The sequence below is a fragment of the Furipterus horrens genome, unplaced genomic scaffold (genome assembly GCF_987537825.1).
Source record: "Furipterus horrens unplaced genomic scaffold, mFurHor1.1.pri manual_scaffold_3, whole genome shotgun sequence".
NCBI lineage: Eukaryota > Metazoa > Chordata > Mammalia > Chiroptera > Furipteridae > Furipterus > Furipterus horrens.
This window is the reverse complement of record NW_028327173.1, coordinates 3,244,105-3,262,036: the sequence shown is the minus strand read 5'-3', so window position 1 is coordinate 3,262,036 and position 17,932 is coordinate 3,244,105. Positions and strand designations below refer to the sequence as shown.

The following is a 17,932-nucleotide window of genomic DNA, read 5'->3' as shown; positions in this document are numbered from 1 at the left end:
GCTCCTCGGGACCCCGTGGGCTCCGTCCCGGCCCTTGTGCCGCCCCTGGCTCAGGAAGGGAGCCCTCGCATTTGGGGGCCGGGGTGCAGACGGAGGCAGAGACCCAGCTTCTGGGGGCGCTGACGGACAGGGCGTGGAGGGCCGTTCCCAGGGGCTGGCAGAGTTAGAGCCGTCCACGTGGGCCTCAGTCTGCAGAAGGAGCCAGGCCTCGGAGTGGGCCTCCCTGCCTCCGAGTCCTGCTTTCTGCCCCGGAGCCCCGAGGGAACCAGCGTGGTTCCTGCCTAGCCTCCCAGGGGCTCCCCGCAGCCCGAAGACACATAAATGCAGGCCAGCGGAGGGTATGCAGGCGGGCGGTTTGTGTAAACCGCCGTTCTGGGGCATTTTTGCAGGAAAAAAAGAGAAGGACCCCAGGTGGACTTCGGGGGCGTCTGACTCGGGGGTGCGGCCCTGGCGATCACCCCGCGGGCGGCCGCGCCGGGCTTTTGCATCACGTAAACGGAGCCCTCGTTGGGACCGCCCGGTCGCTGGTCGCCCAGACGCCGCCCCCAGAGCCCGCGCGGGCCCGCGGGAGCCGTCGAGGGGCGCCCCAGGCACGGGCGCGCCGCCGGGACGTGCGGTCGGCAGCGGGCGCCCGCGGCCCCCAGGGGGCACTGTCGGCCGCCTCCCGGGCCGAGGGGCGGGGCGACGAGATCTCGCGAGACCCCTACGCCGCGCGCGCCGGCGGCCAGCATGGCGGACCCGTCGCAGCCCCAGAGGAGGGGGTCCGTGCGCTCCACGTGGACGCGAGCCCGCAAGAGCCGGCCCCAGCTCATCTTCAGCCGCCGGCCCCGCCGCCGGCTCGGGCTCCTGCGCTGGTGCGGCCGAAAGCGCCTGCGGTGGCGGTTGCTGCAGGCCCAGGCGGCCGCCGCGGACTGGCGGAAGGGCAGCTGCCGGGCGGCGCGCGTGGCGGCGGCGGCGGCCCCGAGGCCCAAGACCGCGGCCCCCAGCCGGGCCCTCAGCGCGGCCCCCAGCGCGCCCTCGGACGAGGACTCGGCCCCCCGCGGCCCCACGACCCTTCCCATCCCCCCACTGCGGCCGGCCGGCCCGGGGCGCGCGTTGCTGCTGCTGCCGCGGAATCAGGTGAGTCGCGCCGAGCGAGGGAGGGCGGGCACGCAGCCCCGGGGGCCGCGGGCTGCCCGGCCTTGGCTCCTCTGGGCGGCGGTGCTGAGCAGGGGTGCGAAGAACTCCGCCGAGGCTGCTTCCGACCTTCCGGGCTGGAAGGGGCGTGAACGGCCACGACCATTAATAACCGGGGGCTCAGTAATGCCAGTCTCTGCGTGTCCTAAGTGTTCTGGGCGTACGAACTCATGTAATGCTCCCGGCTCGCATGGGGTCATTACACTGTTGTTATGAGTGTTGACAGAGGAAGGAACTGAGGTTTTAGTTTAGGGAACTTGCCAAAAGGAACGCAGTAGAGGCGGAGCCGGGATCCGAACCCGCGCAGCCCGGTTGCAGGGCTCCCGTTCTTCGTTTGGCCTCTGGTCTGGGACGTCCCTCTACAGTGCAGGAGGGAAGTGAAAAAAACCAGGAACGCGGAGACTTGGCAGGCAGTGCACCATTTAAGGTCAAGAGGCATGAGGACAACAGCGGGGTTCGTGGGACCCCCTTGTTTTCTGTGTGTCCATCAAGATCTGAGGTCAAAAGCAGGAAGTGGCTGATAGTCACCTACTACAATGTAATTTGCCAGCTTTTTATATGTGAATAGCTATGAAGATCTTAGAGAATTCCAGTCGTTGGGAACAGAATCCGTAATGTTATTTCTCCCATTTTTTCTTCCCCTGCTAGGGTTTTACCTTTAGTGGGACCTGTCGCGTGACTTGCCTTTATGGCCAAGTGCAGGTGTTGGGTTTTACCATCGGCCAAGGCCAGCCTTCCCGGGACGTCTTCTCTGCCTACACCCACTCCCGCCTCACTATCAACGCAGTTCATTACTTGATGGCTGAGCAAAGCAAGAAGGAGATGAAGAGGGAAGCCCGAGCCTTGCTCAGAGCTCATCTGAACCGGGGTAATGGAGAGAACTGGGGGGTTTACTGAGGATATACCATAACAAGGCTAAGTCCTTTTAGACGTGTGCTATGGCCTAGATATCGCACACTTGACCACATCCTTAAACCCTCACCGGGGTCCTGAGAGTGAAGCTGTTTTCACCATTTTACAGAGGAGAGAAGTTGCCCAAGGCCACACAGCTAGTAGCGGGCAGACCTAGGTTGATTTCTCAACCCAGGTACGTTCCTATTATGCAGTGGGACCGCCTGAAAAAGGCTTTCAAACATCATTCCTCCCCCAAGGAGTTTATAGTTTAGCCAAGGCGACGGGAGTCCAAAAGGGCACAGAGTTCGTGGAGTTAGTTACAATTTGTAAGATGGCTTATCTTTCTCTTTAAAGACGACCGATGTTGGTTGATGAAGAATTTTTCTCCTCTGTGTTCCATTGTGATGCTGGAAAGGCTGAAAACCTCCACGGTGAACTTCATCACCAGCCATCCAGGTTTATCTTACATTTTCCTACAAGAGGTAAACCGGTTTTCATTCAGTTTAACTAATCACTTTCACGAAAACAGTCACATTAAACGACCATGTAGGGGTGTTTGTTTCGAAGACCAGTCTCCTGTTGTGCTGTAGGTCACGCAGATGGTGACACGTGTGTACAGTAAAAATAACCAGGGTAGAAAGGTAGATCATGAAAAATGCCCCCCCCGCCCGCCCCTTAGTTTCAGTCCCCAGCAAAAGCCATCATTCCATATTGTAGTTGATTAAATGCCTTTTGGCGTTTTTATCAGTGGTTATCTTTGATTCTTGATTCGTTAATTTGAGAGAGTGTAAGTTTCCTCTCAACTGTGAACGAGTAGTTTCGGGGCACTCCTACGCTCTCCCAGCGCTCTTTCCTCCCCTGTATCCTGCTGGCCATGTTACTGGCTTCCTAAGGTCAGGTTGTCACTGTAGCTGCCTCCCGTGAGCCAGTAAATGAAACCTGATCCGTAGCGTCATTGGACAGATTGGATGGTGAGGTATGACGACGACCAGGCTAACCAGGCTTTTTGGGCTAAACCCCTGGGTGCTTGGAGTTGCCATTAAGTGAGATGGGGCAACTCTGGGGGGCTGGGGTGTGTGTGTGGCTGTGTTGGCTTTGGGATGCCTGTTAGATGCTGAGTCTGGAGTTCAAGAGGCTGGAAATGTGAATTTGGAGCTTTCAGCTGAAGAGGGTTCCAAAGGCCTCCAGGGGAGATAGTAGCAGCAAGGGAGCTGATGGAGTTCCAACGGGGGAGCTTCCGGTGTGAGCCCCGAGGCGCTCCCAGGAACTGGGCTCCAGGTGCTGGAAAAAGTGTGGTCATTGGTGTCAAATCCTAAGGCCTGGCCCTGGCTGCTGTGGCTCAGTGGATTGATCATCAGCCTGCGAACCAAGTGTCACTGGTTCGATTCCCAGTCAGGGCACAGGCCTGGGTTGCAGACCAGGTTCCCAGTTGGGGGTGCGTGAGAGGCAACCACACATTGATGTTTCCCTCTCTTTCTCCCTCCCTTCCCCTCGCTCTGAAAATAAATAAAATCTAAAATAATAAAGCTAACAATAGAAAATATATTTAAAAAGAAAAAAATCCTAAGGCCTGCTGCATTGGTTCTTAGGCTCTGCAGTGGCTGATCGGAAGTCTTACTGTCTGGCGGATCTCAGTCCTTTTATAACGTCTTTGTCCTTGGGATTGATGAGTTGCGGTCCTGGAGGGGTCTCTTCCTAGATCCTCTTCCACACCATGGCCTTATTCTGTCCAGGTCCCACCTGCTTCGCCAGGACTGGGCTCCTCCATCCTCAGGTCGCTTTCCCGTGGTTTCCTGGCACTTCTGCTGGAACGCCATTGGACTTCGCGAACCTGGCTCCCCCTTCCTTTCTACTCTGTCTGCATTGCTCTTTGTCATTTTGCCTTGTTTTGGGGTGTTGCCTTGACTTTACTCCACATCGCCAGCCTGCTCTGTGACTGGTCCCCTGTTGCATTTTTCTTCTGGCACTCGCTTTTAAATTTCCGCACGTTTTCTTTTTCTCCGGAGCGTCCTGCTCAGGAAGTAAGCATAAGCCGAGGTGACAGGCGTCAGGTGACTTCAGGAAGAGAGTTGACAGACACGACTGAAGGGTTGGATCTGGGGGCTGAGAAGAAGGGAGGGATCAGATTTACCTTCTGTGGCTCCCAGCTGTATGAGGCTTGTGAATTCAGAGCCATAGGGAAACGGGTGCATTTCGTTCACCTTTCTGAAGGGTCACGTTGTTAATTGCAGAGTGCCACCTTCCAGATTAACGCCGAGTATTTCGCCTTGAGGTCCGTCGGCATCAGGAAAGAGAAGAAGAAGGCCGGCCTTCGTTTCACCAAGAGCGTCCTCTCGGCCCTGGAGGAGCTGGTCAGCGTCTCTTGTGGTGAGTGACGCGGTAGTCGGGCGGTTTCCGCGTGTGCCTCCGGCAACTCCTGGGTGTGGTGAGAGTCCTCGCGCAGGTGGCTCATTCGGGGTCAATGTTTGTGTCACCTCCAGAGGAAGTGGACGGCTGCCCTGTCATTCTGGTGTGCGGGCCACAGGACATCGGGAAGTCAACGTTCAATAGATACCTGATCAACCAGTTGTTAAATAGGTAAGAGCGGTTTTCTTGTTTTGCCACATTGCTAGATTTGGGGCATGAAGTCGTTTTGCTTTAAGAAACTGACTTCCAAGTAGAGATTGTTTGCAACTCTGGACCAGGCCGCTCAGCATCGCCTGTTTTACTGTGCCCCAGAGGGAGGCTGTGCTGTCTCGGGCCTGTTAGCTTGTGGGAGGAAACACTCCGTCTCAGAATATGTATTTGTCCACGTCCGTGGGATTCAGAGTGGGGGTAAATTCTGCTGCCTTTTAAGGTCAAGTTTTAGGAACGACGAAGCCGTACCATTTATGAGTGGACGCTGTGACCCCGTCACGTTCTCTTTATGCTTTTCCACCGAAAAGCCAGCCTAGGGTGGGTTGTGACTATGTCACGTGCAGTCTTGAAGGTCTGGTGCATACTTTTGACATAGTAAAGCTAGTTGAGATTTTTCTTTTACGTTTTTAGTATTCCCTGCGTTGACTATTTGGAATGTGATTTGGGACAGACAGAATTTACTCCTCCGGGTTGTATTTCTTTACTTAATGTTACAGAACCGGTTCTAGGTATGTATTATATATTTCTTAAATGTCTCAGTTTTAAAATGCAAGGGTAATGACGCATAACAAAAAACTCAAACATATAAAAGTCTAAAAAATAAATGTGACCATCCCCCTACCAAACTCATGGTCTTCCCTTAACTGTTTCTCTAGCCTCCAAAAATTGAAAAACAAACTATGTCACTTTCTAGGATTCCATTTTAGTCACTGAAACTACTATCCATTTTGTCATTTTGTTATATGTAAATTAGAAACACCCTTTCCTTTCATTGTAACATCTCATTTAGCCCTACACTGACCTAAACCGGGAATTTAACATCAGTACAATACTATGAACTAAGCTAGAGATTTTATTCAAAATTAACCAGTTAACCTACTAATGTCCTTTTTCCAGTTCAAAATCCAAAGCAGAATCCCACATTGCTTTTTTTCTTTTTTGTTTTTTTTTTAATGGGAAAATATACTCAACAGTGATAACATTTTAAACATTCATATGTGTACAGTTTACAATTTAGTGGCATTAAATATATTCACAACACTATATAACCATTATGTACTGAAGTATATCCAAAACTTTCTCATCTTCCCAAACCGGAATGCTGTATATACAGTACTCTCTGCAAGGGATACATTCCATCCCCCAGTGGGTGCCTGAAACAGAGGATAGTACCGGAACCTAGAGACACTTCTTTTTTGAGGGGGTTAACTTTATTTATTTATTTATCTTCATTTCTGGCCTTTATTTGAGCGACCCGGGTCCGGGGCCCTGCCGCTACCTCCATTCCCGCGCCTGTCTTGGGACGGGCATAGGCGCCCGCTGCTACTTACATTCCCACGCACGTGGACGAACAGTGGCCCTGTGCCGGTGCCTCTTCCTAGGCCCTCAGCCAGCTCAGTGGTGGAGGTGGCCGGTCCCTACACCCACTGAAGCCCCTCAACTTTATTTACTTTTTAGAGAGAGCAGAAGGGAGGTAGAAACAGAGGGAGGGAAACATGGATGTGCTAGAGATACACCGATTGGTTGCCTCTTGTGCGTCCCCAACCGGGGGGGACCTGGCCCACAACCCAGGCACATGCCCGGACCAGGAATCAAACCAGCGACCTTTTGATTCGCAGGCCGTGCTCAATCCACTGAGCCCCACCGGCCAGGGCAGGCGCTCTGTTTTTTCCTGTACATAACATACATGTGATAAAGTCTACAGCTTCTCTTTGATATACCCAGATTGCCAGCATCATTACTCTTGTTCTTTAAGGTCATTATTAAGGAACATAAGGGTTGGTCGGACACAGCACTGCGATACTGTGACAGTGGACTTGATAACTCAGTGACTGATGGGCAGGTATCCTACATGGCGTAGATAGCTGGGCACGGGGCATGATTCCTAGGATGGAGAGAGATTTCATCCTGCTACTCAGAGCAGTGTGCAGTTCGAACTCGTGGATTGTTTATTTCTGGAATTTTTCATTAAATATTTGCAGACCATGGTTGACCGCAGGTAACTGAAGCCACAGATAAGGGGGGTCACCGTGTCAGTAAACAGTAACTCCCTCTCCTGCTCTCCCTCCATCCCCCGGGAACCTCTGTTCTACTCTCTGTCCCTGTGAAACTAGGTGCCTCATATGAAAGAATCACATAACAGTTGTCCTAAGCATAATGTAGCATGTTATCAAAGCTTGATGGCTGAATGTGATTCCATTGCATGTACATATCACGTTTTGTTTATCCGTTCAGCTGCTGATGGGCCCCTGGCTTCTTTCTGCTCTGTGGCTGTTTCGAGTCATGTTGCTCTGAACATGGGTGTACAGGAGTCTGCTCGGGTCCCTGCTCTCGGTTCCTCAGGAGTGCATTTGCTCGGCTGTTAGCGGTTCCATGTGTAACCTTCTGAGAAACTGCCAGCGGCTTTTCACGATAACCAAACATTTGACGTTTCCAGCAGCAGTGCCCACGGGTCCTGATCTGTAGCAGCTCTCGTTATTTCGATTGTAGCCGCCTGGTTAGGTGTGAGGCACCATCGCATTGTGGTTTGGGGCTGCATTTTTCTGATGGCTGGTGGCGGTGAGCATCTTTCCCTGTGCTCCTTGGCCGTTTGTAGGTCTGCTTTGGAGAAATGTCTATTCAGGTCATTTACGCATTTTTGAGTGGGTTTTATTGAATTTTAAGTGTTTTTTATGTATTCTGGATAGTAATCCCTTATCAGACACAGTTTGCAAATACTTTCTCCCATTCTGTAGAGTATCTTTTTGTTCTCTTGATACCTTTTGATGCACAAACACTATTAATTTTTATTAAGTCTGTTTACCTATTTTTTCTTTTATTGCTTATGTTATTGGTGACATATTTTTGAAGTTGTTGCCAAATCCAGTGTCACAAAGGTTTTCCGTGATATTTTCTTCTAAGGGTTTTGTAAGTTTTAGCTCGAACATTTAGGTCTTTGATCCCCAGTCCCCACTCCCTACCGCCCCCAGCAGAGAGAAAGGTTTGTCAGGCAGCCACAGGGAGTCCAGAGAAGAAGCTTAAATCAGTCTCCCTGAGCCAGGATTCCAGGCCGGGTCCAGGAACAAGTACGTGGAAGAAGTGGGGGGGCTGTTTTATTAATAATTTAATTAGAGGAACTTGACCATCTATGGTGAGGGGCTCAGCACCAGATCTGCCTGGACAGGGGACCCTTCGCTCCTGAGAGGGTTCCGCTGTCAAGTTCCCCGTCTGGGGTCCGTTCCTTGGCTCCGTGGAGGGCCTGGGGGAGATTTCGTGTCTGGGTGCCGCCGGAGGTCAGAGTCCTCTCCTCTGCGCGTACTTTGGCTGCATGGCTTGCAGTTTGGGTCTGTTGTCTCTGATCTGATCCATTTTCGAGTAAATTTTTCTGTATGGTATAAGGAAAGGATCCAACTTCATTCTTTTACCTGTGAGTGTCCAGTTTTCCAATCGCCGTTTGCTGAAAACTCTCCTTTCCTCATTGAATGGTCTTGACAACTTTGTTGCAAATCATTTGAGCAGCTGTGTGAGGTTTCCCCTGGGCTCCGCTCTTTTCCGTTGGCCTTTATCTCTGTCCCTATGCCAGCACCGTACGCTCTTAATTGCTATAGCTTTGTAGCAAGTTCCAAGCTGGGCAGTGTGGCCCCTCCAACTCTATTCTTTTTCAAGGTTATTTTTGGCCCTGGCTGGGTAACTCAGTTTGTTAGCATGGCATATAGTGTCCCATTCCCCTGGCTGGTTTGGCTCAGTGGATCGAGCGTCGGCCTGCGAGCTAAGTGTCGCTGGTTCGATCTTCCAGTCAGGGCACATCAGAGAAGGAAAACTCTGACTCCAAAAAACCTCCGCTGCCTTGCGGCATACCTCTTCAGGGGAAAGGCTAAGGGAGTAAACCCCGACAGAAAATCCGGAGCCGGAGTCCCTAAGGCGGTTTGACGTTGTAGTCAACACCGGCAACTCCTGCGGCGCACCTGAAGCCAAGCTGTATTGACTCCGTCTTTCCCTTGGACCCTTAAGCTGCGAAGAAAGGGGGGGTCTGCTGCATGGGCAACGGCAGACCCTCCATATCACCCTGCCCAGGCTCTGTAGCTTCAGCTTCACTGGAGAGGACACTCCAGCGTCATCGCAAGATGTCGATTCAACACGGGAGGAGACAGATACCGTGTCACTCCCGAGTCGGACTGCACAGCCATTCTCGGCGGTGCAGATAGACTCTTAAGAAGCTACACCATCGTCTCTCGAGACGGACGGCTGCCGACGACGATAGTGTCCCAATATGCTAAGGTTGCAGGTTCGATCCCCAGTCAGGGCACGTACAAGAATCAACTAATGTACGAATGGGTGAAACAACCGAATCGATATTTCACTCCCGCTCCCCACTCCCTCTCCCTCTCCCTCTTTCTTCCCCCTCTCTAAAATCAGTCAATCAATCAATAAATTTAATTAAGAAATAAAAAGATTGTTTTGGCCTTTTGGGACCCCTTGCAGTTTCATATTGATTTGAGGATTGGCGTCTCCATTTCTGTAAAAAAGGCCGTTAGAGTTTGATAGGGATTGTGTTAAACCTGTCGACTGCTTTGGGTGATACTGACCTATTGAGTCTTCTGTCCATGAACACAGGGTTCTTTCCAGTTTTTTAGGTCCTCTTTAATTTCTTTAAGCAATAGTTTGTGGTCTAAGTTTTTCATCTCCTTGGTTACATTTATTCCTAAGGATTTAATGATTTCAGCTGTTATTATAAATGGAATCCCTTTCCTAATTTCCTTTTCAGGTTGTTCATTGCTGGTGTATAGAAACATAACTGATTTTCTTGTGTGTTTATGTTATTTCCTGCAACTTTGCCGAATTCCTTTATTAGTTCTAGTAGCTTTCCAGCAAATTCTTTGGGATTTTCTATACATAAGATCATGTCACCTACAAATAGAGATAGTGTTATCTTTTCCTTTTTAATTTGGATGCTTTTTATTTTTTTTCTTGTCTAAGAACTCTGACTAGGATCTCTAGTACAGTGTTGAACAGAAGGAAACATCCTTTTCTTGTCCATGAACTTAGAGGGAAACCATCCCGTCTTTAACCATTAAGTATGATGTTAGCTGTGGGTTTTCGTAGTTTTTGTCAGGTTGAAGAAGCCTTCTACCCCTCATTTGTGGAACGGTTTTATTGTGAAAGGATGCTGCATTTTGTCAAATGCTTTTTCTGTGCCTGTTGAGATAAGTGTGTGATTTTTGTCTAGTGGACTTTTAAAAGAAGCAGATGGTATCATATTAGGTTGCTAGATATGTTAGGGATTTAATAGACTTTCTGTCAATAAGAATTCTTAAAACGTTTGCATTGTGTGAACAGCTTGGTCAGAAATACTTGTTTCGGCTTAGCGCTCTGGCTGGTCTCATTGCCCTCCTGCTTTTCACGTTTTCTCCAGTCCCTGAATGCTTTTCCCTTTTTTTAAGCCCTTAATATTTCAATAGGTATTTCTGAAATCAGGGACACTGTGCCACATAACAATAACACAGCCACCAGCATGCGTCCAGGAGTAGTACTGCCGCAGGCTTGTGTCTGTTGTCCCAGGCATCTGAGCGGCCCAGTGTGTCGTCATGAGTCTCCGTCGTCTTCAGCCTGAAACAGTTCCCACAGCGGCCCTTATCTCCCGTGACCTTCACAGTTTGGAAGGGCCCATCTGTAGAATGTCTCATGATCAGGTTCAGAGGTGAGGCTGTGTTCTCAGGGCATCGTATCCACACGCGGTCAGTTTGTCCTCTTCCTGGGGATGCTCGCTTTGATCGCTCGGGGGGGCAGTGTTTGTCAGGGAATCCCACTCCAGCTGTGGCCAGGGGGGCTCCTTCCTTCTGGGCACCGCTGCTTCTCGCTCCCCTTGGGGGACTGGTCCCCCTTGGTAGACAGAGCCGGGAAGTATACGCACGCTTAAACCTGCGCAGGCCACGTGTGTTTGCGTGTGTGCATGTGCACACACACACATCTGTGTCTCTCCTGTGTATTAAGAGTCGTGCACATGCACTGCCGTCCCGGGTCCACTCTGACCCCCGGGGCTCTCTAGTCTGCTGTCTCGCATATTGACTAGTTTCTTCTCTGATGATAAGAACCCCGGCTACGGCTATTCTCAAACTGTTTACATGGTTGCTCAGCCCCGTGATTCCGCAGGCCACTCTCTCGGCTGCGGGCCACCACCTGAGGGCAGCCTCACTAGCTCTGGCTCAGGCGGCCTTGTACCAACCACACTGACCAAGGCCCTGGTCCTGCCAGCTGTGTTGTCACGTAGACCTGGTCACCTGCCTGCTGAGTGCTGTGGCCTGGCTCCAGCCAGAGGGGGTGGACAGTGACTCGGGCTGAGCAGGCTGGTGGTCTGTTCGGGGACTGTGACCTGCAGAGGTGACTGAGCTACCTGAGCCAAGCCTGGCCGATCTCCCAGCTGTGTGACCTTGGCCAAGTCAGCCTCTCAGTTTCCTCGTCTGTAAAAATGCGGACAGTAACTAATAACACCGACCTCATAGGGTTTTAAAGACTGTGTGTCACATACTTGGAGCATAGCACTGTATTCCAGCAAGCGATCGCAGCTGTTCCTAATCACCCTTCATTAGGACGTCCGCCCTAAAAGAACGGAGGCGTTGGTTTTGTCCACAGATGTGTCCAGCGGGTCGTGGGTGCTCAGTGAGTGAGTGTTGAACGAGTGACCTTAGTAGGACGTAGTTGGTGTGAGCCGGTTAGGTAATAGTGAGCAGGTTTTTATATTAAGTTGAAAGCTTAGAGTTCTGCCAGTGGGGGCCCATCGGTTCCTGGCAGTGGGGGGTCTCCGGTCGCCTCAGACTGTCAGGGATGGTGGCGAACTCCCCACCTGTTGAGTTGTCATGGAGTCGTTATTCTCATCTGTCTTCTTAGGACCACCTTTCACTCACCAGAGGACACCACAGAAAATGGTTTACTTTGGGAAATCCGTGTGTAAAAACAACTATGATAATTACATTGAGATCATCAAGTATGTGTTCAGCTCCTACAAAAGAGAGTCTCCTCTTATCATCAACACCATGGGCTGGGTGACAGGTAAGCCCACGGGGGCGCGTCTGGCAGGAGGGGACAGGCGGTGGGAGCAAGGATCTGGCTTTGAGGTGTCGCGGCCAGAGCCCGGTTTTGGGGCGATTCTTCGGGTTGATCAGTTCTGTCTCAGAGTAAGTGTCCCCGTTTTGGGCGCGCTGACTGCTGACGCTGTGTCCTGCCTCGCAGATGAAGGGCTTCTGCTCCTCGTGGACCTGGTCAGGCTGCTGGCCCCCAGCCATGTCGTGCAGTTCAGCTCCGTCCGGAGTAAGTCCATGCCCAGCCTCACCCCCGAGTACGTGGACAGCTTGGACGGCTTGTACACAAAGAGCAGGACCAAAGGCAGGAGCAGAGGCTTCTACATAGCAGAGTTTGCGGAGACTCTGGAATTCGGGGACGAAGAGAAGGAGAGTCCGGTTGTATTTACTGGACATAAGCTGATGTGCGTCCGGTCGGACTTTGTGTTTAGGAAAACGCCAAGGAATAGGTACATAAGCCACCGCGGCCTTCCGTCCACCCGGGCCTCTGTGCTCGGGTCTTTGAAAGCGGTCCGTCCCTAAAATGCACACTAGCACCGCTGTCTCTCGGCGAGGGCGGGTCGTCGTCTACCCGGTGGTTGCCGGGACCTTCAACTGGGAGGTCGTTGCCCTTCCTGTGTGGCCGCCGGGTGTCCAGAAAGGCAGGGCGTGCAGATACGAAGGTGTGGCCGTCCTCTTTGTAATGACAGGTGTACGCTGCTTCTGAGTGGGGGGGGCCTGGGAGCTGAAACCTCTACTTACCCCTTCTGGTTTCCTTCTCAGAGAGGTGCATAACCGAATCCTCCGTGACCTGGCGGTGTTGGGGTACCTCGGCCAGCTGCAGGGCTCGGGGCCGGAGTCGCTGCCTCCCCTCCACGGGCTGACACCCTATCAGGTACACCCCGAACTTGGGCGGGGTCGGCTTTCTTTGTTTCTTTAGCAAACACTTCCGTGGCTTCCTGTGCGCCTGGCGCTCCGCTAAGCACTTTGTAACCCTTCTCTCATTTAACCCTCAGAACCAGCCCACGGTGTGGGCTCGGTGACTGTCCCCGTTTGGCAGATCAGAAGTGGCAGTGCTGGCACCAGACCCGGGCAGTCTGGCTCCAGGGCCCATGCTCCTAACGGCTGGGCCGTGTGGGCACAGCTCTGGTTCCATGCTGGCTAGGAATGTTCCGCCTAAGCCCGGAGGCGGCCCTGGGATAAACCCAGGCAGTCCTGGCTCCAGCACTTCCGCGTCCCGGCTGTGTGTGACTCGGTCTGTCATCTGTGGGATGGAGGCCGTGCCGACCTGGCCGCATGGTGTACGGATTCGGCAGGTGTTCACAGCGGCACTGGCCCCCAGGGAGCATTCATGGAGCCTTTTGTGTTGTGGTCGTCAAAAGTAGATTCCAGCACAAGAGAGTTTGCATCTTGGGGTCCAAGCTCTTAAGAAGTGTTTGGAGAAGAGCCCACCTTCACGTTAGGATTCCGAATATCAGGGAATAAAATAGCAACAGGCCGCATTTCTGAGGTGCGTGCTCCGTGCTGTGCTCTGCTGAAGCCTGTGTTTACTCCTTCACTCACCACGGCCCTGGTATAGTCCCCATTTTCCAGGTGACAGGACCAGGGCCAGGAGTGTTGAGTCATCTGGCCCAAAGGGGCACAACGAACACTTGGGCTGGGACTGGAGCCCAGGGCGTCCCCCAGTGCAGGACGGCCCGGCCGGTATTGAGCCCTCGCTGGGGGCCAGGCGCTCTGCTCAGCTCTTGCGAGGAGTGACGCGGTGACTTCATGGGACCTGAGAGGGCGATGCTTGCGTGTTCCCTGTTCCTGGCCTAGAGAACTGGGCACGGTCAGCAGCGGCCCCGGGCGGCGGCACATGCCTCCCAAACCTGGGGGTGGGGGGCACTGGCTCCAGGTTTCAGCTGGTCTCCGCCACAGCGGCCGGGGCAGCTTGGTCGGCGGTGTTCTACTCACTTAGAGATGCTGTGTAACTAGGTTTGGAACTCATCTGCCAGTAATTTAATCTGCCTTTTGTTATTTCCGATTTGTTTTTGAAATCTAAATAATACGTGTAACGAAATACTTTCCTCCTTTAAGAATTTGAAATTACCTGGAAAGTCACCTGTTGAAGGTCATTATTTATCTCATGCCCCAGGAGTGGGACCCACTTCTCTTCATCCGACATGTCACATCAGGGAACAAGCGCTGGCTTTTTTCACGAGTGGGCTTTGACTTTCTTACGTCGGAGACCTCAGCAGTAAAACTAAGCACATGCTGGTCGCTATTTCCATTCTGTGTAGATACTTTTGGGGAGGCAGGTTGGCAGACAGACCTTAGCTAGCTGGCTAGTCAGCTGACACACATGAAAAGTAGTTTCTCAATTAGGGCTCAGAGGTGGGGATAATAAAGGGCAAAGGGGGTCATTTCTCTGGGACCGAAGGTTTGACCTTGGGTGGAGGACACAGTGCAGGTTATGTATCATAGAGGTGTACACTTGAAACCTGTGTGATCTTTTAAAAGATTTTGTTTATTTTTAGAGAGGGGAAGGGAGGGAGAAAGAGAGGGAGAGAAACATCAGTGTGCAGTTGCCTCTCACGGGCCCCCAGCTGGGGACCTGGCCCGCAACCCAGGCACGTGCCCTGACTGGGAATTAAACCGGCGACCCTTTGGTTCACAGGCTGGCGCTCGATCCACTGAGCCACGCCAGCCAGGGCAAAACCGGTATGATTTTATTAACTAGTGTCACCCCTAAAATTTCAATTACAAAGTAAAGAGTTAATAGAGGGACATGCACATTTGATTTCCAGGTCCCTTTCAACATGGTGGCCCTCCGGGTCACACACTCGGATGTGGCGCCCACGCACGTGCTGTACGCGGTGAATGGCAGCTGGGTCGCGCTCTGCCAGATCCTGGATGACGTGTGCGGGTATGCAGATGGGCCCATCCTGCTGGCCCAGACGCCGGTCTGCGACTGTGTCGGGTTTGGTGAGTGAGAGTTACACGCGCCTGCCGACCTCTGCCCTTGACTCCCGTCATGGTGGGGGGTTCCTGGTCCTGCCCTCAAGGCTGTGTTGGCCGGAGGGGTCCAAGAGCTTCTCTGTCTCCACAGACGGGGGGCCTCGGGCTGGAGGGCAGGGTGGAAGCGGCTCTTTCTCTGCTGCTCCCGCCGGCACCTCTGAACCTGGGTTCCTGAGGGCCTGGCGCCAGCCTCCTCCCCCTGCGTGCGTCCTCCGGGCTGTCCCCTGCACGGCTGGGGCCCCGAGTCCAGCTTCATGCCGACTTCCTGTAGGGTTGTCGCCGCCCGGCCGTGCATCCGAGCCCAGGCCCGGGTGCCCCTCCTGGCTGCTCGGCTTGGGCAGCTCACCGGCATCTAGGACTTGGGTCCGAAACGGAGGTCCTGATGGGTCCGCACACCTGGTGTTCTCCCCGGACCTTCTGCTCCCGCCCCATCCCACCCGGTCCTTCAGAGACCCACGCCAGGGTTTGGGCCAGACCCCCGGGCCTCCGTGGTAACCCCTTGCGTTCGTTCCCCACATCCGACCCACTAGCAGGTCGGGTAGCTTCTCTTTCAAAAGTGCGTGAGAGCCCTCCCTCTCCTGTCCTCACCGTGCCAGTGTGGGCGTCACTATTTCTGCACTGGACACCGGAAACACTTCCTGACTAGACGCCACACTCAGGAGCGATCTGAGCCCAGTCGATGGTGTCACATCCTGACATCCTGGCGTCTCCGTCGCCCAGGGCCGCGTCTGGCCTGGGCCTCGCAGCACCAGGCCCCGCTCAGGTGACCGTCCTTGGCTCATGTGGTCAATAGACATCAGTGAATGTCTCTGGATGGGTGACCCAAAATTAGCCAAGTCCTTAAATAATTACACAAATCTGATTTATACGGTACTAGACTCTGCAAGAGCGTTTCCACAGAAATTGCGTCACTCCGCACAGACCATAAAGGACTTGGTGATGGGAGAGCCTGAGCCATCTCTGTCTCCCATTGGACGGCCTCCCCTGTGCGTGCGTGCCGTAGGGGCACAGCCCAGGACTTTGGCACGAGGACCAGTTTGGTGCCTCGCGGCTGAGCAAGGAGAAGCGTACCAAGTATCCACATGCTCCGTCTCTCACTGCTTTGTATTTTCAAAGCAAAACCCAGTTGAAATTGAAACTTATTTTAAAAGCCATTCTCTGACTCGGAGTGGTGGGGAGGCTCGCTGTCCTGCAGAAAGGGTGAGTTTTGCGTGCTCCATGCGTCTTCCAGGGATTTGCAGAGGGATCGACCTGGAGAGGAAGCTCTACCACATCCTCACGCCTGTGCCCCCAGAGACGCTCAGAAACGTGAACTGCCTGCTGGTCGGGGCCATTTCCGTTCCGCAGTGTGTCCTCAAGAGCCAGGTGGGCACGGCTCCCGGGGACGGCCCTGGAGGAGGCTGGCTGCGTGTGTAGCGGCGAGTGCGGGCCTGAGGTCGGGCAGGAGTCACGGGACAGGGCCTCGTTGGGGACACTGACACTATTACAGAGGTTGCAGGAGGCAAGGCCCTGAGCCTCTGTCGCTTGTGGTCGGAGCCCCATGGGGGAGCCGTGATCCCGGGAGTAGGTTGTGGGAGAGGAGAACAGAGGTGGCCTTCCCGGGACCACCCCTTCCCCGTGACCCACGGGGAGGTCACGGGAGGGTCACGTGGGCCATGGGCTTCGGGGTGGCCCCAGAGCCGGACTGCGGGGCCTGGGAGTGGCCTGGCTGGTCCTCCCCGCCTCACCTTTTTTGAGAGAGAGAGACCACACTGCCCTGCTTGTGCTGTTTGGAGCGTTTGTGGGGTTGAACTGGACAGAAAGGGGCAGTCACCTCTGTGCCTGAGCCAGGCTCCCGGGCCTGCGGGAGGGGCGCGGGGCTCCAGAGGGGGAGCCCCTCACTCCGATGCACTTAGCACGTCCTCTGGGGGAGAAGGGTTGGGCACAGTGGGAGCGTTCCCACTAGTCTCTGTGTTTCCATTGCAGCGTGGGCTCGAGGGGACAATCCCTTACATCACGACAGATTATAATCTTAGACTCCCGGGAGCATCCGGGGACATCGGAGCAAGAGAGACCGAGGCAACGTCTAGAGAGAGGCAGCCCCCGAGAGCCAGATTCTCCTGGAAACCAAACTGGTGCTGTGACTGAGGGGAGAAAGCTTGGCTGTCCCCAGCCCGACGCCGGCCAACTGGGGGTTCTGCGGCCGCGCGCAGCGCCCTGCGGCGCCGTCCCCTGCGTGGCTTGCGGAAGGTCATAGTCATTCAAGTCCCTTCTCAAAGCGACGTGACACAGTTCTGCCCTGGTCTGCTGTGTGGTTCCTCATACGTGACGTTTCTTTCCTAAGGGGATAACGCAGCAGGGAAAAATGTGTACACCATTAAAACAAAGAATACAGTCGGCGCCTCAGAAAGTTCTTCAAGGACCTGGTTGTTGGAATCTGGATAAAAATTGGGAGACTGGGGCCACGGAAATGTACCCAGGAGGAAGGAAGGCAGGCTGGCCAGCGGGATCGAAGCGTGACTGGATATGGGGACACACCTCAGTCCTCACCCCGTGATGGCTGGCAGGGGTGGGGGGCCGCAGCCCCCGGGGCCACTCATCCCCTGACCATGTGACACTCTCCACCTCCTCTGCCACCCCTCTAGGTCAGGTGTGGAAGATGGTGTCCCGTCTTTAATCGAGGGGTCACAGATGAAAGCTTGGACTCAAGAACCCTTCATTTTCTCTCTTAATCTGATGGTCTTATGCTGAGAAAATGGCTCTCAAACCCGGGAAACCTCTCCTCGGGCCTCTAAAACTAGGCTTGTCCTCACTGACTTCTCGCCTGAGACTGAAGACAGCCTGGGCGGGACGGGGCCCGGGGCTGTTTGCGAGAGGCCTGGCAAGGCAGCTCCCCGAACAGCCACCCCTGCCCGTGGCGGCCGGGCCTGCGCTGATGCCCGCGCACAGCTCCGCGCCGCTGAGCGCTTACCCCTGGGGTGCAGGAGGTCAGGGATGCAGCCGCTCCCCCGGGCGGCAGTCCATTCTTCCTCTTCTCCTGGGCTCCCGGTTCGGGGCCTGCAAGGTCGGAGTGGTGGTGGTGTGCAAGGATGGGCAGCCTGGGTCCTCCCAGCTCTGCGGGGAGGGTGGCGAGACGGGTGCTCCCCGAGGTGTGTTTCCCGCTGGCCCTCCGAACTTCAGCCCCCGCAGGCCGTGTTCCGGGAGGTTGTCAGCGTGTGCGGGTTTAGCACCTA

The 17,932-nt window shown here is 54.0% G+C and overlaps 1 protein-coding gene across 1 annotated transcript; it reads left to right on the top strand.

Annotated features, from left to right (window-relative positions):
* Positions 1-693: 693 nt before the first annotated feature.
* NOL9 (nucleolar protein 9) lies at positions 694-17,688 on the top strand. Its single transcript, XM_090268511.1, has 12 exons — positions 694-1,119; positions 1,825-2,044; positions 2,425-2,552; positions 4,302-4,437; positions 4,551-4,647; positions 5,098-5,195; positions 11,551-11,712; positions 11,893-12,190; positions 12,504-12,615; positions 14,510-14,687; positions 15,952-16,085; positions 16,686-17,688. The coding sequence occupies exons 1-12, from the start codon at positions 730-732 to the stop codon at positions 16,845-16,847; spliced, it is 2,115 nt and encodes a 704-aa protein (XP_090124637.1). The 5' UTR covers positions 694-729; the 3' UTR covers positions 16,848-17,688.
* The last annotated feature ends 244 nt before the right edge of the window (positions 17,689-17,932 follow it).

Excerpts from the sequence above, each read along its gene's own strand:
- NOL9 (XM_090268511.1), top strand. The coding sequence starts at position 730 with ATGGCGGACCCGTCGCAGCCCCAGAGGAGGGGGTCCGTGCGCTCCACG. Across the intron at positions 4,438-4,550 it reads GCTGGTCAGCGTCTCTTGTG|AGGAAGTGGACGGCTGCCCT; the intron begins GTGAGTGACGCG and ends TGTCACCTCCAG. Across the intron at positions 5,196-11,550 it reads TGTTACAGAACCGGTTCTAG|GACCACCTTTCACTCACCAG; the intron begins GTATGTATTATA and ends CTGTCTTCTTAG.